Below are 16,172 nucleotides of genomic sequence, written 5' to 3' on the forward strand. Positions count from 1 at the left end.
CTGTAATCATCTCAGCCTCTGTTATGCAACTATTTCTGCTTTTTTTCCCCTAAATACCCTTCAGATTTATCGGACAAATTTAGCAACACATTGATCTCAGGGATCTCGCAGTGAGCAATCTCTCTGACAGACTGAAAGATTAACAGATGAATCAATAGCGAAGGCGATCATTAGCTGACCCTCTTTGACCACTAAAAGCAAAAAAACCCAACAAAAACACGTCTGAGCTCAGAGGAAGCATGTGGGCAGATCTGAGGCCCGATCGTCCTGATTTTTCATCTCTTATTTTTAAAAGTGTGTCTGAGGTTAGCGGAGATGCTCAGTGAGCCAAGGCGGCGCTTTCAGTCTTTTTTAAAGCTCAAAAAAACAGCAACAGAAACAAAAATAGCCTCAGCAGCAGCACTTTAAGAGACTGGCCGGCTCTTCTGTGCACAGCAGAAACAATGTCGGTAATAATAGCAGCCGTCATCTAAGCCTCTGAGAATTTACAGGCCGAAATAAAATACAGATGCAAGCGCAGACAGGTACACGAGCTTTGGAGACGCAATAAGGCAGATGAGCGTCAAATAAAATTACACCGGTGTCAAACCCAAGGGCCATTTGCCACAACTAATATCAGACAACACTCAATCACTGCTGAGTGAGGATTCACGGTTTGGCATGGATTTATTCATCTCACAATATTACAAGGACGCTGTCGAACGTTACTGGCTCACGGTGCTGTCCAACAGATGACTGAGGAGACCAAGATAGTCAATTTGATCTGCAGATGAGGCAGCAGTTTTATCAGTGTTTGATTTAAATGATTAAAAACTGCACAATAAAACTTTTCATACATCAGCCGAAAAATGAGCTAAATGTTGAATGTGTTTCTAAATCTGCTCTTTGCACCGAGTATCCATTATTTACTGCATTTTTCAGTCAAGATCAACTCGAGTATTATTTAAAGCTTGTTTACTGCAGCAGTTCTCAGCTAAAACGTGCTCATAAATTCACTGTAGGTGATCTTTCCAAGTCCAAACAGCAGGTAAAGCAAAGAAAAGGAACACTTTGCAGCTAAAGATGCAAACATTTGTTGCAGGAAGTATTGGCGACCAAACCAGAGCTAAAAAAAAAGCTGTTTCTCATCGTCTGCTGCATGAGTAAATAAACATTTGAACCTTTATAAACGGTGAAGTCAATCTTTGAAAAACAGGTTGTACCAGTAGGACTGTCATCATCATTACATAATCGCCTGATGGGAGGTATTTGAGCCGATTCAGTTCATTTTGCATTCACATTAAATAGCTGGATTAAAATAAATGAAATGCCACATTTTAATCACTTTCCCTTCATCATTTTATGCCTTCTTCTGCTGTGGTTTAATGGCACCAACTGTTTACCTCGAGGCGCTTAACTTGTGATAATCAAGCTGCATTTCTTTGAGCATCTAACCCTAACCCATGGTGTGAATTATCTGCTACAGAAAAGTCTCAATTCTAAGCTTATTCAGACGGTGATTCATCTTTTCTAAAGTGTTAAAATATTGGTGTCCATGAGCCTGGAGACTGTAGTGAACAACATTAGCTTTACAAGGTGTGCTATAAATGAATACTGCTAATAAAAGGCTGTAGAGCAGCAGAATGACATCTGAATAGTTATTTTAGTCTCTGATCTGTTCAGACAAGGGACACAGCTGTGCAACATGTTGAAAAGATAAAAGCAAATCGAAGTTCGGAAATATTATCAGAAGGCCGATTCGTCACGACATAACTTAAAAGACCACTCATTCCTGTCTTATAACTGTCTGAAAACACCTATTTTGATTTATGAAAGTAAAGTTAGTTCTCAGCTTCACGGGCTGTAAAGTACATTTAAAACAGATCGTAACATTTTAACAGTTCTTCAGGGATGTTGGTCACTACAGGAGTCAAACAAGCATCTGCACTTCTTGCTCAGATTAATTACCTTCATCTATTCCCACAACATGTGTTGAAGCCTGACAGTAAAGCTAAAAACTGTTTGTCACAGTAACCTACATTTGCTGTTGTGCCACATCACACTGTTTATTTATAGCTTCATGGGCTGGGACAACACTCACAGTTGATCAGCGTTACATTTACGTATTATTTTTCTCCGGCTGACCTTCATGATGGCACCAAATGTGGCCGTTGTGAGATTTATGAGACGACCGCAAAACCCCTGAAGCTTTTATCGTGTGTATATAAATATAGACGGAGCAGCTGAAGTCAAATGAAAAGCTGCAGGGTGGATTTATAAAGAAGTGGGTGGGACCGAGCAGAGGTGCCGTACCTTTGAGATGAGCTCGTCGTGATTGGCCAGATGTGCCCGGCAGTGGATGCAGCTGTAGGTGCGGTGACAGCTCGGCAGGTAAGCCTGGAAGGTCTTGGACTTGGTCATCTTCACCATGTCAGTGGGGCAGGGCTCCTCGCTGGTGTCAGGGCTGGCACTGGAAGAGTTGCAGCTCTGCTGGACTTGCTGACAGAAGAAACACTGGAAGATGCAAGCAAAAGCCGTCGTTGTTGTGGAGTGGGTGTGTGGCACGCTCCACACAGACACCACGGGAGAAAATCAAACCTGCCGGCAGAGGGGGGGAAAAAAAAGCACAAAGGAGGAGATGTGGTGAGAGGCACGTTCCATACCTCCTATTTTTAGAACTCATGATCTTGATTGCATTTCCAATATAAACACGGCTCATTCGCTGCAGCAATCATTTGATTACAATCATCCTTTATGTGATTACATGACGTCCAACGCTGACATGACTGCGCCGTGATGTAACTCAATATTACGACCACGTAACATGTGGCACAAACTGCTTTCTTCTTCTCTTTATTACAGAAATTAGTCCCTTTTTGTTGCGTCCTACTGAACTAATAGGCACAGGATGACATTATTGCAACTTCTGAGAAAATTTGAGAAAACCATCACAGAATTGTTCACTAAATCTAATAACCCACTCTTATGTAATCAGATTCTATTATTGAGTTAATTCAGTACTATTATTGTGTAACAAAAAAAATACAACCTACAACTAACTTCTCTCAATGGAGATTCTTTCTTTTTTCCGGGGTTTCATTAGGTTTGGACTTTTATTTTAGTTTGAGAAAACTGTTGACTGACAGTAAAAAATACTAATTGTCATATGCAGTTTGCTGGAAAGTTAACATTAAAGGGTACATCTGGCTTATTTTAACTTGTTTAGTTTGTTAGGATCCCCATTAGCAGCAGCTATTTTTCCTGGAATCTACACAAGAGCTTTACATTTTGAAAAATGCATCATAAAAACTGACAACAAAACACTAAAACTAGTCAATTCTATTGGTGAAAGCTGGTGGCACTGCTGCAACAGAGTCAGACAGGCAAAAGAAACTGTTTGCACAGGTTGTAAAAGGTAAAATCGAAAGCGAGCGCACCTGAAATGTTGGCGATAATCTCCTATAACTCAGGAAAATTGTGCACACAACTACTGCAATTACAGTAGCTCAGTCTATAAACTGTGATGAATGTTTTCATCAGTGAGCCGGGCTAACCTGCAGGGTCCGTTCACAACCTGTTCACGTCTCCGTGTATTTATACTTCGACAATTAACTCTGTGAGTGTAATTAGACTAATCAGCCGAACCCATTAGCAAAACTATACAAAATATGACATTAAAGGTGCAGTAAAGCTAAAAAAAAAATCCTTTAAAAATGACAAACACAAGCCAAAAGGTTGACAAAAGTACACAGAAAGTTCAGAAAAATCTCTTCAGGGCTGCAGAAACAAACGCAGGAATGACGAAAACAGTCCCGAAGCTGAGACACAAAGAAGGTGCGATCCTTTAAAAACGTCCCTGCAGGTTCACAATGACACCAAATATTCAGCTGAGTGAAGACCTCCTTGGCCTCCTGCTGTGCCGCTGTCTGGGGTTTGATGCTGCCGGAATCTGAATCCCAGCAGACCAAATGTGACATTAATGCTCACAAAAAAATGTGCATATTTAAGACTCAAAGATAGCACAAAACACAACGACAAGACACCTCGCTCTGTTTCCACTGCCTCTCATGAGCCTTTTATTAATCTCATCTATTGAATTATCGTTATTAATCGTTTTGTTTGTGCGTCTGTCGGTGGTTTTGTAGCGAGCGGCTGCTAAAAGGCTCAGATGTCAAAGAAAATACTTCCTGTAAATATTCGTCTGTGGCTGTTTGGGGTCTTTAAGTGAACCCTGAGGTTTGTGTGCTGCACAAAAAGGCCTTTTACTAGTTTATTTTCCCATAGTTTGCTGCTCTTTGGTTGTGCTGCATCTTGTTTATTGATCCATTTCTATGCGGAGCCACTTTATATTGCAATACTTTTTTAAAAAGGCACAGAGGAAATTAAGTTGACTTTGATTTGATTGGGTTTGATTTAAACACATTCAGATTCAGTCAAAGATGAAAATACATTTACTGCTACTTTGTACTGCTATTGAGCGCATGTTTTCTACTTTGTAACTGACTTTTATGTATTTCACTGTAATGTTTTTATGTCTCAAATTAGTTTTACTTTACTTTGAGCGTTTCAGTTCTCTGTAAACTGCACTACTCACACAAATAAAGACTGACTGATTTATAAAGCTGCTTTAATTGATTTTTTTGGCCACTTGGGGCCAGCAAATCAAGCTAAAAACGTAAAATCTACATATTATGGTTAATTAAAGTCCTAAGAGTGTACATGTTGGTACGTGAACATATTAGCGTTGATTTGGAGGCTTGTTTCTGATGAATTTAAGTCCAATATTTACCCTGTTTTAGTGTTTTGGTTGACTCCTCACCTAGTTGCTGACTTTGGATGGATTTAGCTCCTCTGCTATGAGACTGTAACTTTAAAAAGAACAAACCAGAACATTATCCTCTCTGAAATTAAAAGCTAAATTTAAAAAAAAAAATAAATAAATAAATAAACATTCATTCACTGAATTCAACAAATTTTCGCTGCTACAGCATTAGTCAGTCTTGTACCTGCTACCTTAGCATAAGGTGGCTAACTTTTCGCTAACATTAGCAAACTTTAGCTACACATTGCTCACTTTAATATAACTTTAGCTCACATTTGATCAATTCAAACAGTAAAATGCTGCTTATGCATTACTAGTAACAGTCATTTATTCTTATAACACTGGCAGAGATCACTTCGCAGCATAATAACTACTTTTGATTCATTTTGCTAATAACACCTGTAGTTCGTAATAGTTGCTCTTTATAAGTTCAAACTTAGCCTCAATCTTATTATAATGTTAATTAAGTGGAATTTAACACATAACTAAACAGGTTGCACCACACAAACTAGTCCTCTGTTTGTAAATATTTACTAGCAACTAAGTATTCTCCAGGTGTGGCTAACAGCACCAATTAAAAATAGCTAAAATTAGCTTATTAATGCTATAAGACCTGTTAGGAGTAAAATGGATCAACATGTATGATCAACATGTTTGTCCTGAAACTTGTTAAATCTCAGAGAGGAATTAGATTCCCTAAAAGTACCACAATATACCTCAAATTGCCAAACATCATGCTACAAATGACAAAATGAGTCAGTAGGGCTAGCACAGTTAGCATAACGGCATATTTCTTGTTAAACTGTACTACTGTCAATCTAATAATTATTTTTTCCTTTCAAACCTGAGAAGTCACAAAGAACTAAAATACATCTACATTTCTAAAAACTATCACAATATACTTAATTACTAAAAGGCAATGCTTGTAACAAATGACAAAATGAGTCAGTAGGGCTAGCACAGCTAGCACAGTTAGCATAGTAGGGTATGTCTTGCTAAACTGTACTGTTGTCAATCTAATAAATGACTACTTTTTATTTCAAACTTGAGAAGTCATAAAGAATTAAAATACATTTGAAGAAACTATCACAATATACTTAATTATTAAAACACAATGCTTGTAATAAAATGAGTAAACGATGTCAGCTAGGTTAGCGTAGTTAGCTTACTTAATATTTCCCACTCAACTGGATAAAAACTTATAGCTGTTGTGCTTCGTCCTTCAAATAACTGTGATTTTTGTCTGAAATTTCATAAACATCCAAGGATTTAGGTCATGACATCAACATTTGACGAAATGAGTAAACAATGTCAGCTAAGTTAGCATAACTTGATATTTCCCACTTAGCTGCATAAAAACTCACTTTTTTGTCAAATAAGTTATAACTTCTTATCTGAAACTTGAGAAAGCTCCAATAATTTTAATTAGATTTCCCAGAACGATAACAATACACATAAAATTTCAAAATTTTATGCTTGTTAACACCTGAGGAATTGACTAACAATGTTAGCTATGTTAGCGTAATTGGCAAAACTGGCTATTTCCCAGTAAACTGTATGAAAACTCACTTTCTTGTCAGCCAAATAAGACTCAACTTCTTGTCAGAAATTTGAGAAATCTTCAAGAATTTCAATAAAACTTCCCCAAACTACCACAATAAACATAACATTTCAAAACTGTATGCTTGGTAACATCTGAGGATTTGAGTAAACAATGTCAGCAAAACTGGCTATTTCCCATTAAATGTCTGTACTGTCTTATTGAACTTCTTGTGTCTTTTGTTGTTGTTAAAAGATTGTGCCACTTATCGGCAAAATCACAACTGCTTTAACTTCTTACATTTACTACAAAAACACACTTTCTGTGCACATTAGGATCACGTTTTCCCCAGTATCTGATAAGGTGTTACACAGAGATAGTCTGATTGATTTATGAGGCTGCTTTAATTGATTTATGGGCAAGACCTGACATGTTATGATCTTATAAAGTTGTTCTTATGTAAGTCTTGGCAAACGGTATTCCACGTGGAATATAAAGAGCACATTAGTGTCAACACCTGATGAATATACGCCCAACATTTGCACTGATTGTTTGTTCTGTTTTGATTTGGTAGCCACTGTCACAATTCGTAGTACGGTTTTATTTATGAAATTCGTTTAAAAAAAAAAAAAAAAAAAAAAAACCTGCGCTAAATCTCCCCATTGCAATTAATGGGAAGTTGGCCGAACAACTGCCGAAACCCAGCCAACTTTGGAACCCTGTAACTCTGGCAGATTTTACAGTAGAACCTTCATTCGAAGTTCAAACAGGTCACGAGGCTTTAAATGTCATCCGTCTAAATTCGGGTTTTGATATCTTTTATGGTTTTTACGCAGTAGTGGTTCGAAGTTTTACGAATGTTTTGAAAATCTAGAATTTTCCTGTAGCTAGTGAGGGAAATATGCTGGCTTTTCAAAATAAAATGTACTTATAAAAATTACACCTCAAATATAATTATAGCAACATAAGATGCCTTGGCGCACTCAGAATTTCTTTAAAAATGCTCTAGTTGAAGTTTGAAGTTGAATCTGACTTAGAGTTTTGTGTATCCGGACCTATTTTACCAATGCTGTAGAATGGTCTGACAGCACCTCAATGTTATTCTTCAATTGGGTGGGTAGGGGGTGGGCATTAGGGTTTTTTGTATTTTGTTCAGCCAATATCAATTTTTCAGGGTGGTGCTGAGCCCAGGATGCAGCAACGGTACCCCTTCATACAGGAAGGCAGCACTGTCACTAAAACAGCTAATTTAGCTAACTTGTCTTATTCAGAAGGCTAATCTTTGGCAAAACTTGAAAATTTCCATGTGTAGGTTGTCGTTTTGTCTCACATTGGTGAGTTTTCTAAAATGGCGACACTTCGATAGCAGAAAAGGGTGAACAAAGTGTGCAATGCGAGGTGGAAACGGACGGTTTATACCCCAAGTCTATAAGATTTGACTAAATTTTCCCAAACAAAAGACCAACCAGTCATGACACCACAATAGAGCAACAAAACAACCACTTGTTAGAAAATATAGAGCACTTGAGTGGGCGTTTCATGCTATCGGATGGTTCCCAATTACTCAATGACACAAAAAAGTCTAACAAAAATGTCGGGGTTTCGTTTTCACGTGTTGGTTGATAAGAGTACCTTTTGTTCTCGTAATCAGCTATCTGTGTACTTAACACATAACAACACAAAAGGCAGCACTTTGAAAACAAAACAATAAAAAACAACACAATGAAAACGAGCTTCTCTGGAAGTTTCCAGTTTAGCTCAATGTGCTGCAACAGGAAGAGCAGCGCCGAGACAGAAGCCAGCAGCCAGACGAGAAAACAAAGGAGCTTCCGCAACTCAACGGGAAGCAGCTGTGACGTGAAGCGTGGCTGCCCTGCAAACACACTTTATGTACATGTATATATACAGTACCACACATTTACACAACAACACAACAGTGGACTGGCCCCCAGTGGCCCCCACAGCAGCCACATTTACATACACAGTGTATAATCTGCACAGGTGCCCGAGGCTTAATCCCTGCATGAAAAGGACCAAATCCCCTCTCTGAATTAGCCCAGTTTAACCCCACGGCACGTGCACGGTGAAGATAAACACCTCACTTTTTAGTTAAATCAAAGCCAAATATAGACAATAAACAACTTGTGCAGAGCTTTCAGAGCCAACCTGCTCACTTTAGGCTCCATGTGGTCACTTTTTATGCCATTTTTTGTGCGTCTCTTTTGTTCCAAGGTGCTGGATAGTGAGATTTTGTTGTCAGTTTTGAGGGATTAAAAACTCAAAACGTGTGTTTTTTAATTTAAAAAAAAAAAAAAAAAAAAAAAAAAAAAAAAATATATATATATATATATATATATATATATATATATATATATATATAAAAAAGATTAGCTCTAAGTGTGGAGGTAAAAGCAACAGGAACAGCTGATATTCAATGTGACCAAAGTGAAAACAAAGAGGCAGCAGCGCACCGTGCGTCTCTGGTAACAGGAAGAACCACGTCCAGACAAAAGACTCGCTCCACTCATCACTGAATGTAACAACAACAACAACAACAACAACAAAACTCAACACAACACGCGTTTTTGCGCAGATTCTCCAAACTGTGAACTAGTTTGTGTTGACATCTTTCGCTGCCCTCTCAGAGCCTCTTTGCTCCTCCGGATCTTCTTCCAGAAACGTGTTTATCCCCCAACAAAAGAGCACGACGCCAGCAGCAGCAGCAGCAACAGTCTGCTCTCCGCTTTGTTGTGTCGGATCCACGGAGCGCGTCAAGGCTCCGTGGATCCGACACGACACCAGAACCAGCAGCGGGGGTCCTAGTGTCTGTCTGTCTGTCTGTCTGTACTCACCACCTGGATCAGATCTGAGCCAAAAACGCAGCCTTGGTGGAAAACTGGCTGCTGGAGAAACGCAGCTCGGGGATGTTTTTTGTCAGTTGCTGCGGCTTTTTGGACTTAAATTAGTGATTGTCGTCGTCCCGGGCTCCGGTCCATGTGTGCCGCCGCCAGATGGGAACTTATTGTTGCGTCCTTCGGGTGCTGACGGATCTCATTTTTCCCAACACGGGCTTTTGTTGTGTCTTTTGTGTGCGTAATGGACTGGCCTGGTTACTTTGGTACGGAAACGTCACCACGTGGGAGGGAGACGGGGCCGTGATTGACAGGCGCGCTGACCAATGGCTGAATGGAGGGGGGTCGTGCTGCGTTCAAGCTCCCGTGGGAAAGATGGGAACCCGATTTTGAGTCCCATTCAATTGGAAATTGGATTTTTTTCCTCTCCATTCAGTCTGTGTTTTATACAGTGTCCCTAAAGTCTGGACAGATAGGAAATCTAGTTAAATATGATTTTGTCGAAAGAAGAAAGAGCTGAACTGGTACGTCTCAGTGAAGGATGGACATATTGAAAGACAGCAGATGGATTTAATCGTTTGACAAAGTCATATTTAACCCTCCTGTTGTCCTGCGGGTCAAAATTGACCCGTTTTAAAGTTTGAAAATGTGGGAAACTTCTGATGTCCACATTCTCAACATTTTGGGGGAATTTTTGAAAATTTTTTTGGTGAAAAAAAAATGTTAAAAATGTTTCTTTAAGAATATTCACAAAAAATAGATTTTTTAAATGAATGTTCTTAAAGAAAATACTAGAAGTTTTACTGATATATATGTAATCATTTTAGATATTTTTAGGATATTTTTGGAAGATTTTTACTCATTTTTTGAAAATATTTTCAAGAATTTTCTTGACACATTTGGGGAATTTTTTTCAATAAAACTTCTAAGGGAAACTTTTAAGGAATTATTGGAATTTTCTTCCTGAAGGTTTTGCAAATTTTCAAATATTTGAGGAATTTTTTTGCTGAAATTTTGGATTTTTTTCAGACAAGGAAACTATATTTTTGTTGCCCATAAATGAGGACAACAGGAGGGTTCATGAGATTTCTTACGTGTCCAGACACCCCTGTACACACACAACTGTTCAAAAGTTTGGTGTCATCCTGATAATTTCACGTCTACCATGAAAACTCCCACTTTTATCCCTGTTCTAACATAACTGCACAAGAGTTTACTAATCATCAATGAGCCTTTCAACACCATTAGCTAACACAATGTAGCATTAGAACACAGGAGTGATGGTTGCTGGAAATGTTCCTCTGTACCTCTATGGAGATATTCCATTAAAAATCAGCTGTTTCCAGCTAGAATAGTCATTTACCACATTAACAATGTCTACACTGGATTTATCATTCATTTAATGTTATCGTCATTAAAAAAAAGCTGCTTTTCTTTCAAAACTTAGGATGTTTCTAAGTGACCCTAAACTTTTGAACGCTAGTGGAGCCCCCAGTGAAACAGTAAAATTCAGCAAATCAACGCAAAATTCCTCATAAAAGTGAGGCGCTCAAATGAATTGTGTATGGACATTATTGAGAAATGATTAAAAATGAGGGTTAGCTGTATGTCATGACAATGCTGGCGTTTGAGTTAAATGTGTCTGGCCTTAAAATGTGAGACTTTCGCTGAACAGGAGTGTCAAACATACAGACGAACGTGCAACATGTAAAAATGACAGAAAAGACATCAATAAACGTAACCGCTATTTTAAATATGTGATCTGTAAGTTGTAATGTGTAAATGATAAACTGAGACATAATATTGTTGAAATTGCACCTATTTTCCTTCAGAAATTTCAGGTTGTTCATTAATGTTTTATAAAAAGATGTGTAAATATTTTCATAATATAATTTTTTGCAATAAATCAAAGGGAAACATTAGGAGTTGTCATTATTTATAGATTATTATGCTGTGATTTTACTGGTCACTTGAGATGAAATTTGGCTGAATGTGGCCCCTTAACTAAGATGTCATAGAAGGACCACATTAACACACCAGGATTGACTGTAAATTGTGTAATTCTGGAAGATATTTCCTTCCTGTCACTATATCTCAGGCCACTGTGGGCCTTTAGAGCAGTTTTTAGTTTGTTATAGAACTTTTACATTAGTATCTAAACGTGGCATTTTGTTATGGATCCTCTGAACCCCTAAAATGCATTTTATCTCTACAACATTAACAGTACTTATACACACTACCATTCAAAAGCTTGGGGTCACTTAGAAATATCTTTAGATTTAAAAGAAAAGCATTTTTTTCCCCATGAAGATAACATTAAATGAATGATAAATCCAGTGTAGACATTGTTAATGTGGTAAATGACTATTCTAGCTGGAAACGGCTGATTTTTAATGGAATATCTCCATAGAGGTACAGAGGAACATTTCCAGCAACCATCACTCCTCCACTTTGCATTGTTGGATCAATAAAGTCATTTCTTACTTTTATTTATATAGAACCTTTAACAATAACAGTTTATGGAGTGCTTTTATAAACAAAGCAAAGTGGAATCAGGATGAAGCTAAAACAAGAAGACAAAGGATGCAAAAGTACAAAATGTTCTCATTAAGGTTGCAACTAATGATTACTTTTATTGTTGATTTTTGACTAGAATTATTATTTCTGTGGACTTGATAATAATTTACGATTTAATGTCTTGTTTTGTCAACACCAGCCAAAAAATATCCAGTTTACTGTCACAGAGGAGGAAATATTCACATTTAAGAAGCTTTAATGGGAGGATATCTAGTTTGGTTTTCTTGAAAAATGGCTCAAACTGATTTATCAATTAATTAATTGACAACTAAATGATTGATTGTTGCAATTTCGGTCAACGTGAGTCAAGTTTAGCAGATTTAAAGCAACAGCTATTGGACCAAAATGTTTTCCAGGGGAGAGATATGACTGGTATTAGCAATTTAACGAGTTTAAATATTAAATATGAACTAAAAACTCAATAATTCCTATCAGCAAATGAAAAAGGAGGAACTACCTTTTTACTAGAACCAGTATATTGAAATAAATATAATGAAGCAATAAAATAAAAACACCACTCCGTACTTATTAATTAGGCTAAAAGTGATATTAATAACACTTTTTAATGTTGTTTTTTACTTTATATTGCCCACAGTAGATGCATATTCTGTATTTAATTGTCTAGTTTTGATTTTAATGAATTAATTCTTAATTGTGCTGATCTTTTACATATTTTTTTTGTGTTTGGGGTCTGCAAAATATATTCTAATATGAGGTTTTGTGATAAAAGAACCAATAAATAGAGGATTTATGTAATATTTTTGTGTTTTGTTTGCCATACGCTGTTATTAGTGCAATGTTATGTTGTTTTGTTTTTAAGAAGTGAATGAAGAAGTGCTTTTATTGTCAAATGGGTGAACATTTGTTGTAAACATGTTCATAAAGTTGCCATCTCTAAACAGATTTAGTATCTATTGAGCAATTTCTCTGACTTCTAGTTGTAAAAATCCATAAAAAAAGAGTTAAAGCCACTTTAAAACCACATTTTATCTGCTGTAGAACATAAACTCAGCTCACACCAGACGTCTGTGATGAAACTAAATCACAAAACATATTTCAGGTTCAGAGAACAAAAAAGAAAATCTGCGTCTTATTGTTTTGTTATGGCCGAGTATCTTATTTCCCAGGTGACCTGAACGCATCGCGGAGGGGAGGAGGGAGCGCTCAGAGACCCGGATGTGTAAATAAATACAAGATGAGAATATGAATCTGATTCCTGCTGTTTCTCTCATAAGGAGGAAAAAACCTGCTGTTTCCAGGTGTTGTTTTCCACCTGTAGAGCTGCGTGTTGATTAAAGGAGGAGTTTGGGGGTTTTTTGCGCATTTTTAGCACATTTTTCTCTCAAATGAGCAAATCTACGATCGATTATTAACAGATTAACTTATCTGTGGGTTGATTAAACACTGATGTGGGTTATTGCTGTTGCAGAAAGGGGATTTTTGTGCTTTATAAGGACGTCAAACACTAAATTTAAGCCCATGTGAAGGCAGAGGTTAATGTCACTAAAGGTGCAATAAAAGATTCATTTTGGGTATTTTCTAGAAAAATACAACACATTTTTGGGCATTTGCGCCAAAGTGTGTTTTTTCCTCATTTGTGCCACACGAGGCGCGTTTGATAGTAAATAAATGTTGTTTTTGTGGATTAAAACGCACAGAACCAGCAGCCTGCTCGCCCCTCCTGCTTCTCCCGCAGCTGCTGCCTGTTTATCTGCATCATCCTGATCCACATCTGGAATAAGATGATGATGATGAGAGGAAACGTGAGGGGGAGAAAACAGAAAAGGGGGCTAAAATCAAACAGAAAGCCCTGTCCTCGTCTTACCCTTGAGGACACGCGTCAGTCTCCAAACCACAACAACAATTCATGCTGTTTATTTGATTATTTATTTGATGTTTTCTGGTTTCCTCCTCTTCCTCTTCCTCCTCCACCTCCTCTCACACAGGGGGAGAAGAAGATTTGTGTTGCAACACCTTGAAACCGCCTCACCATGAGGGAGGAGGACGAATGTCAACAAGCCGCCGCTCGCTGCAGCTTCCTTTCCTTCCAGGAGGCGCAGCGCTGCGTGAGCGTTATGAAATCCGTCCTTTTCTCTGTTTTTGTCGCCCTGTTCACGTGGCATCATAAGCCTCCCCCCACCTCCTCTCCAAAACAAACCAAAAAAAAAAAAAAACAAAAAACAGAAAAAAAAACCTGACCGAGATCTGCGGCCAAAAGAGCGCACAGAGGAGGATGGAGACGGCAGCACAAACACACACACACAAAAAACACCGGTGAAGACGAACTGCACGTCTTTTCTTTGCTCCTGAACGTCACACGAAGATCAAATTGCAAAACTCATGAAAGCAGCACCGCTTATAATTAATGTAAGGAGATTATTTAAAGGCCTGGGATTATGTAAATCCACCCGAGAGGAGCAAAAAGACACGCGTAAAATGCAAGTTTCCGGAGGAGAATGATGGAAATGTCAAGATATTTAAAGTTGTTGTTCAGTTTAAAGGTGATAAATAATGGGGCGGGTTTTTGGTGCAACAGGAAACAAAACATGCAAAGTGTGGAAAAAAGCTGCAAACATCACACACAGATCTGAGGCTGTCCTCCAGCAGGTCACTCACCCCAAACACTCTTCACCGTCCCCCCCGTCGGACTCCGAAAACCTCCCGGTGCAGGACTCGGTGCCTCCCCTCCGTGGAGCCGCAGGAGTCTGGGTTACCGGTGAAAAATAAAAAACAAAAACACCGCAGACACCTTTCACCGTCCCATAAAGGCAGCAGCAGCCCGTTCAGGTCGAAGCCAGCCGAACCCACAAGTCTCCCCGAGCATCAGTGTGCGTCGCCGGAAGCCGAAGCGTGAACAGATTTCTCCGGTGGTCCCATCCGTGAGGCGGCTCACAGTGAGGACATGATGGAGGAGTTTCACCTCTGAGCACCTTCAGCTTCTTCAGGACAGGCTGAGCTGTCCCGTCTGCGGCCTTATTTATACCGAGCAGCTCCGTGATGCGCAGCGCGTCTCAGTTCTGCACAAAGACGCACGACGCTGGATCCATCCGGACCGACCGACTGCGTCTCTGCTGCCGCCACACCGGAGCTGAGAAGCTGCTTAACGAGTGAAACTTGTGGGGAGAAAAAGTGCAGAAAAAGCAGCGTTTTATTTCATGGACCGGTGCTGCATTTAGGGACCGCAGGACAAATGAGTGTCAGAAACTGAGCGCGTAAAGAAACAACGTGGATGATGTCTGAACAAGCTCAAGTTTAACCCTTCTGTCGTCCTGCGGGTCAAAATTGCCACGTTTTAACAGTCTTTATAGCTTAAAAATTTAATAAAAGTGTTTTTTGGTTGATTTTTAGCTCCTTATTCTGACTATTTCTTAAGGTTTTCTCTGAATAAACACTCTTTGATCGGATTTTTAATCAATAGTCCGATTTTTACAGCCTTTATAGCTTGAAAAAGCTGAAAAACTGTTTGCTGGCTGATGTTTACCTGCTAATAGTTACTATTTATTAAGCATATCTTTGCCACAGAGTCACAGTTTTTTATGTTTTTACTATAAATATGCAGATTTCAGTCTTTACATCGTCAAAAAGTTTAAAAATAGCCAGCTGGCTGATGTATAGCCACTAATTACTACTATTTCTCAAGGATAAATAATCAGACTTTTTAGTCTTTTGCTGTCAATATTTATATTTTACAGACTTTTAAGCTTCAAACAGTCTGTTGGTTGATTTTTAGCTGCTAATAGCTACTCTTTATTGAGCATATCTTCGCTAAACAATCATTTTTATATGGATTTTCCTTCACTATTTTGTTTTTACAGCCTTTAAAACTTCAAAAGGCTTAAAAACAGTCTGCTGGCTGATGTTTACCTGCTAATAGTTACTATTTATTAAGCATATCTTTGCCAGAGTCACAGTTTTTATGTTTTTACTGTCAATATGCAGATTTTACAGTCTTTACATCCTCAAAAAGTCTAAAAACAGCCGGCTGGCTGATGTATAGCCACTAATTACGACTATTTCTCAAGCATATCCTTGCTAAATAATTCTAATTTTTTTTTATTTTTGCTGCTGTCAACATTTATATTTTACAGACTTTTAAGCTTCTAACTGACTGATTTTTAGCTAATAGCTACTCTTTATTGAGCATATCTTTGCTAAACAATCACTTTTATATGTATTTTCCTTCATTATTTGTATTTTTCAGCCTTTAAAGCTTCAGATTGTCCGCTGGTTGATGTTTTTCTGCTTCTCTTTCGACCAAAAGAACTAAAAAAACACATTTTCTTCTTTAAAACTGATGCTAGTGGAGGTCCGTGAAGGCAGCAGTAGCCTAGCTACACAGCCTGTTCTACAAATAGCGTCCAATCAGCGACCAGAAGAACCTCCGTCTGGCCAATCAGCTGCC

At 38.3% G+C, this 16,172-nt stretch overlaps 1 protein-coding gene across 2 annotated transcripts in view; it reads right to left on the minus strand.

The window, feature by feature from the left end:
• The window catches only part of ypel1 (yippee-like 1), a 48,026-nt gene extending 33,076 nt beyond the window's left edge, over positions 1-14,950 (minus strand). The window contains exons 1-2 of one of the 2 annotated variants that reach the window (XM_023292304.3): positions 14,387-14,950; positions 2,293-2,577 (exon numbers count right to left, since the gene is read on the minus strand). In XM_023292304.3, coding sequence (XP_023148072.1) covers positions 2,293-2,409 — 117 coding nt within the window. In that variant the 5' untranslated portion in view covers positions 2,410-2,577; positions 14,387-14,950. Of the gene's footprint in view, positions 1-2,292; positions 2,578-9,193; positions 9,466-14,386 lie in introns of those variants that run through there. The other variant, XM_023292303.3, reaches the window with a different exon arrangement.
• Between the last annotated feature and the right edge of the window lie 1,222 nt (positions 14,951-16,172).

Source organism: Amphiprion ocellaris, chromosome 6, assembly GCF_022539595.1.
Source record: "Amphiprion ocellaris isolate individual 3 ecotype Okinawa chromosome 6, ASM2253959v1, whole genome shotgun sequence".
Lineage (NCBI taxonomy): Eukaryota > Metazoa > Chordata > Actinopteri > Pomacentridae > Amphiprion > Amphiprion ocellaris.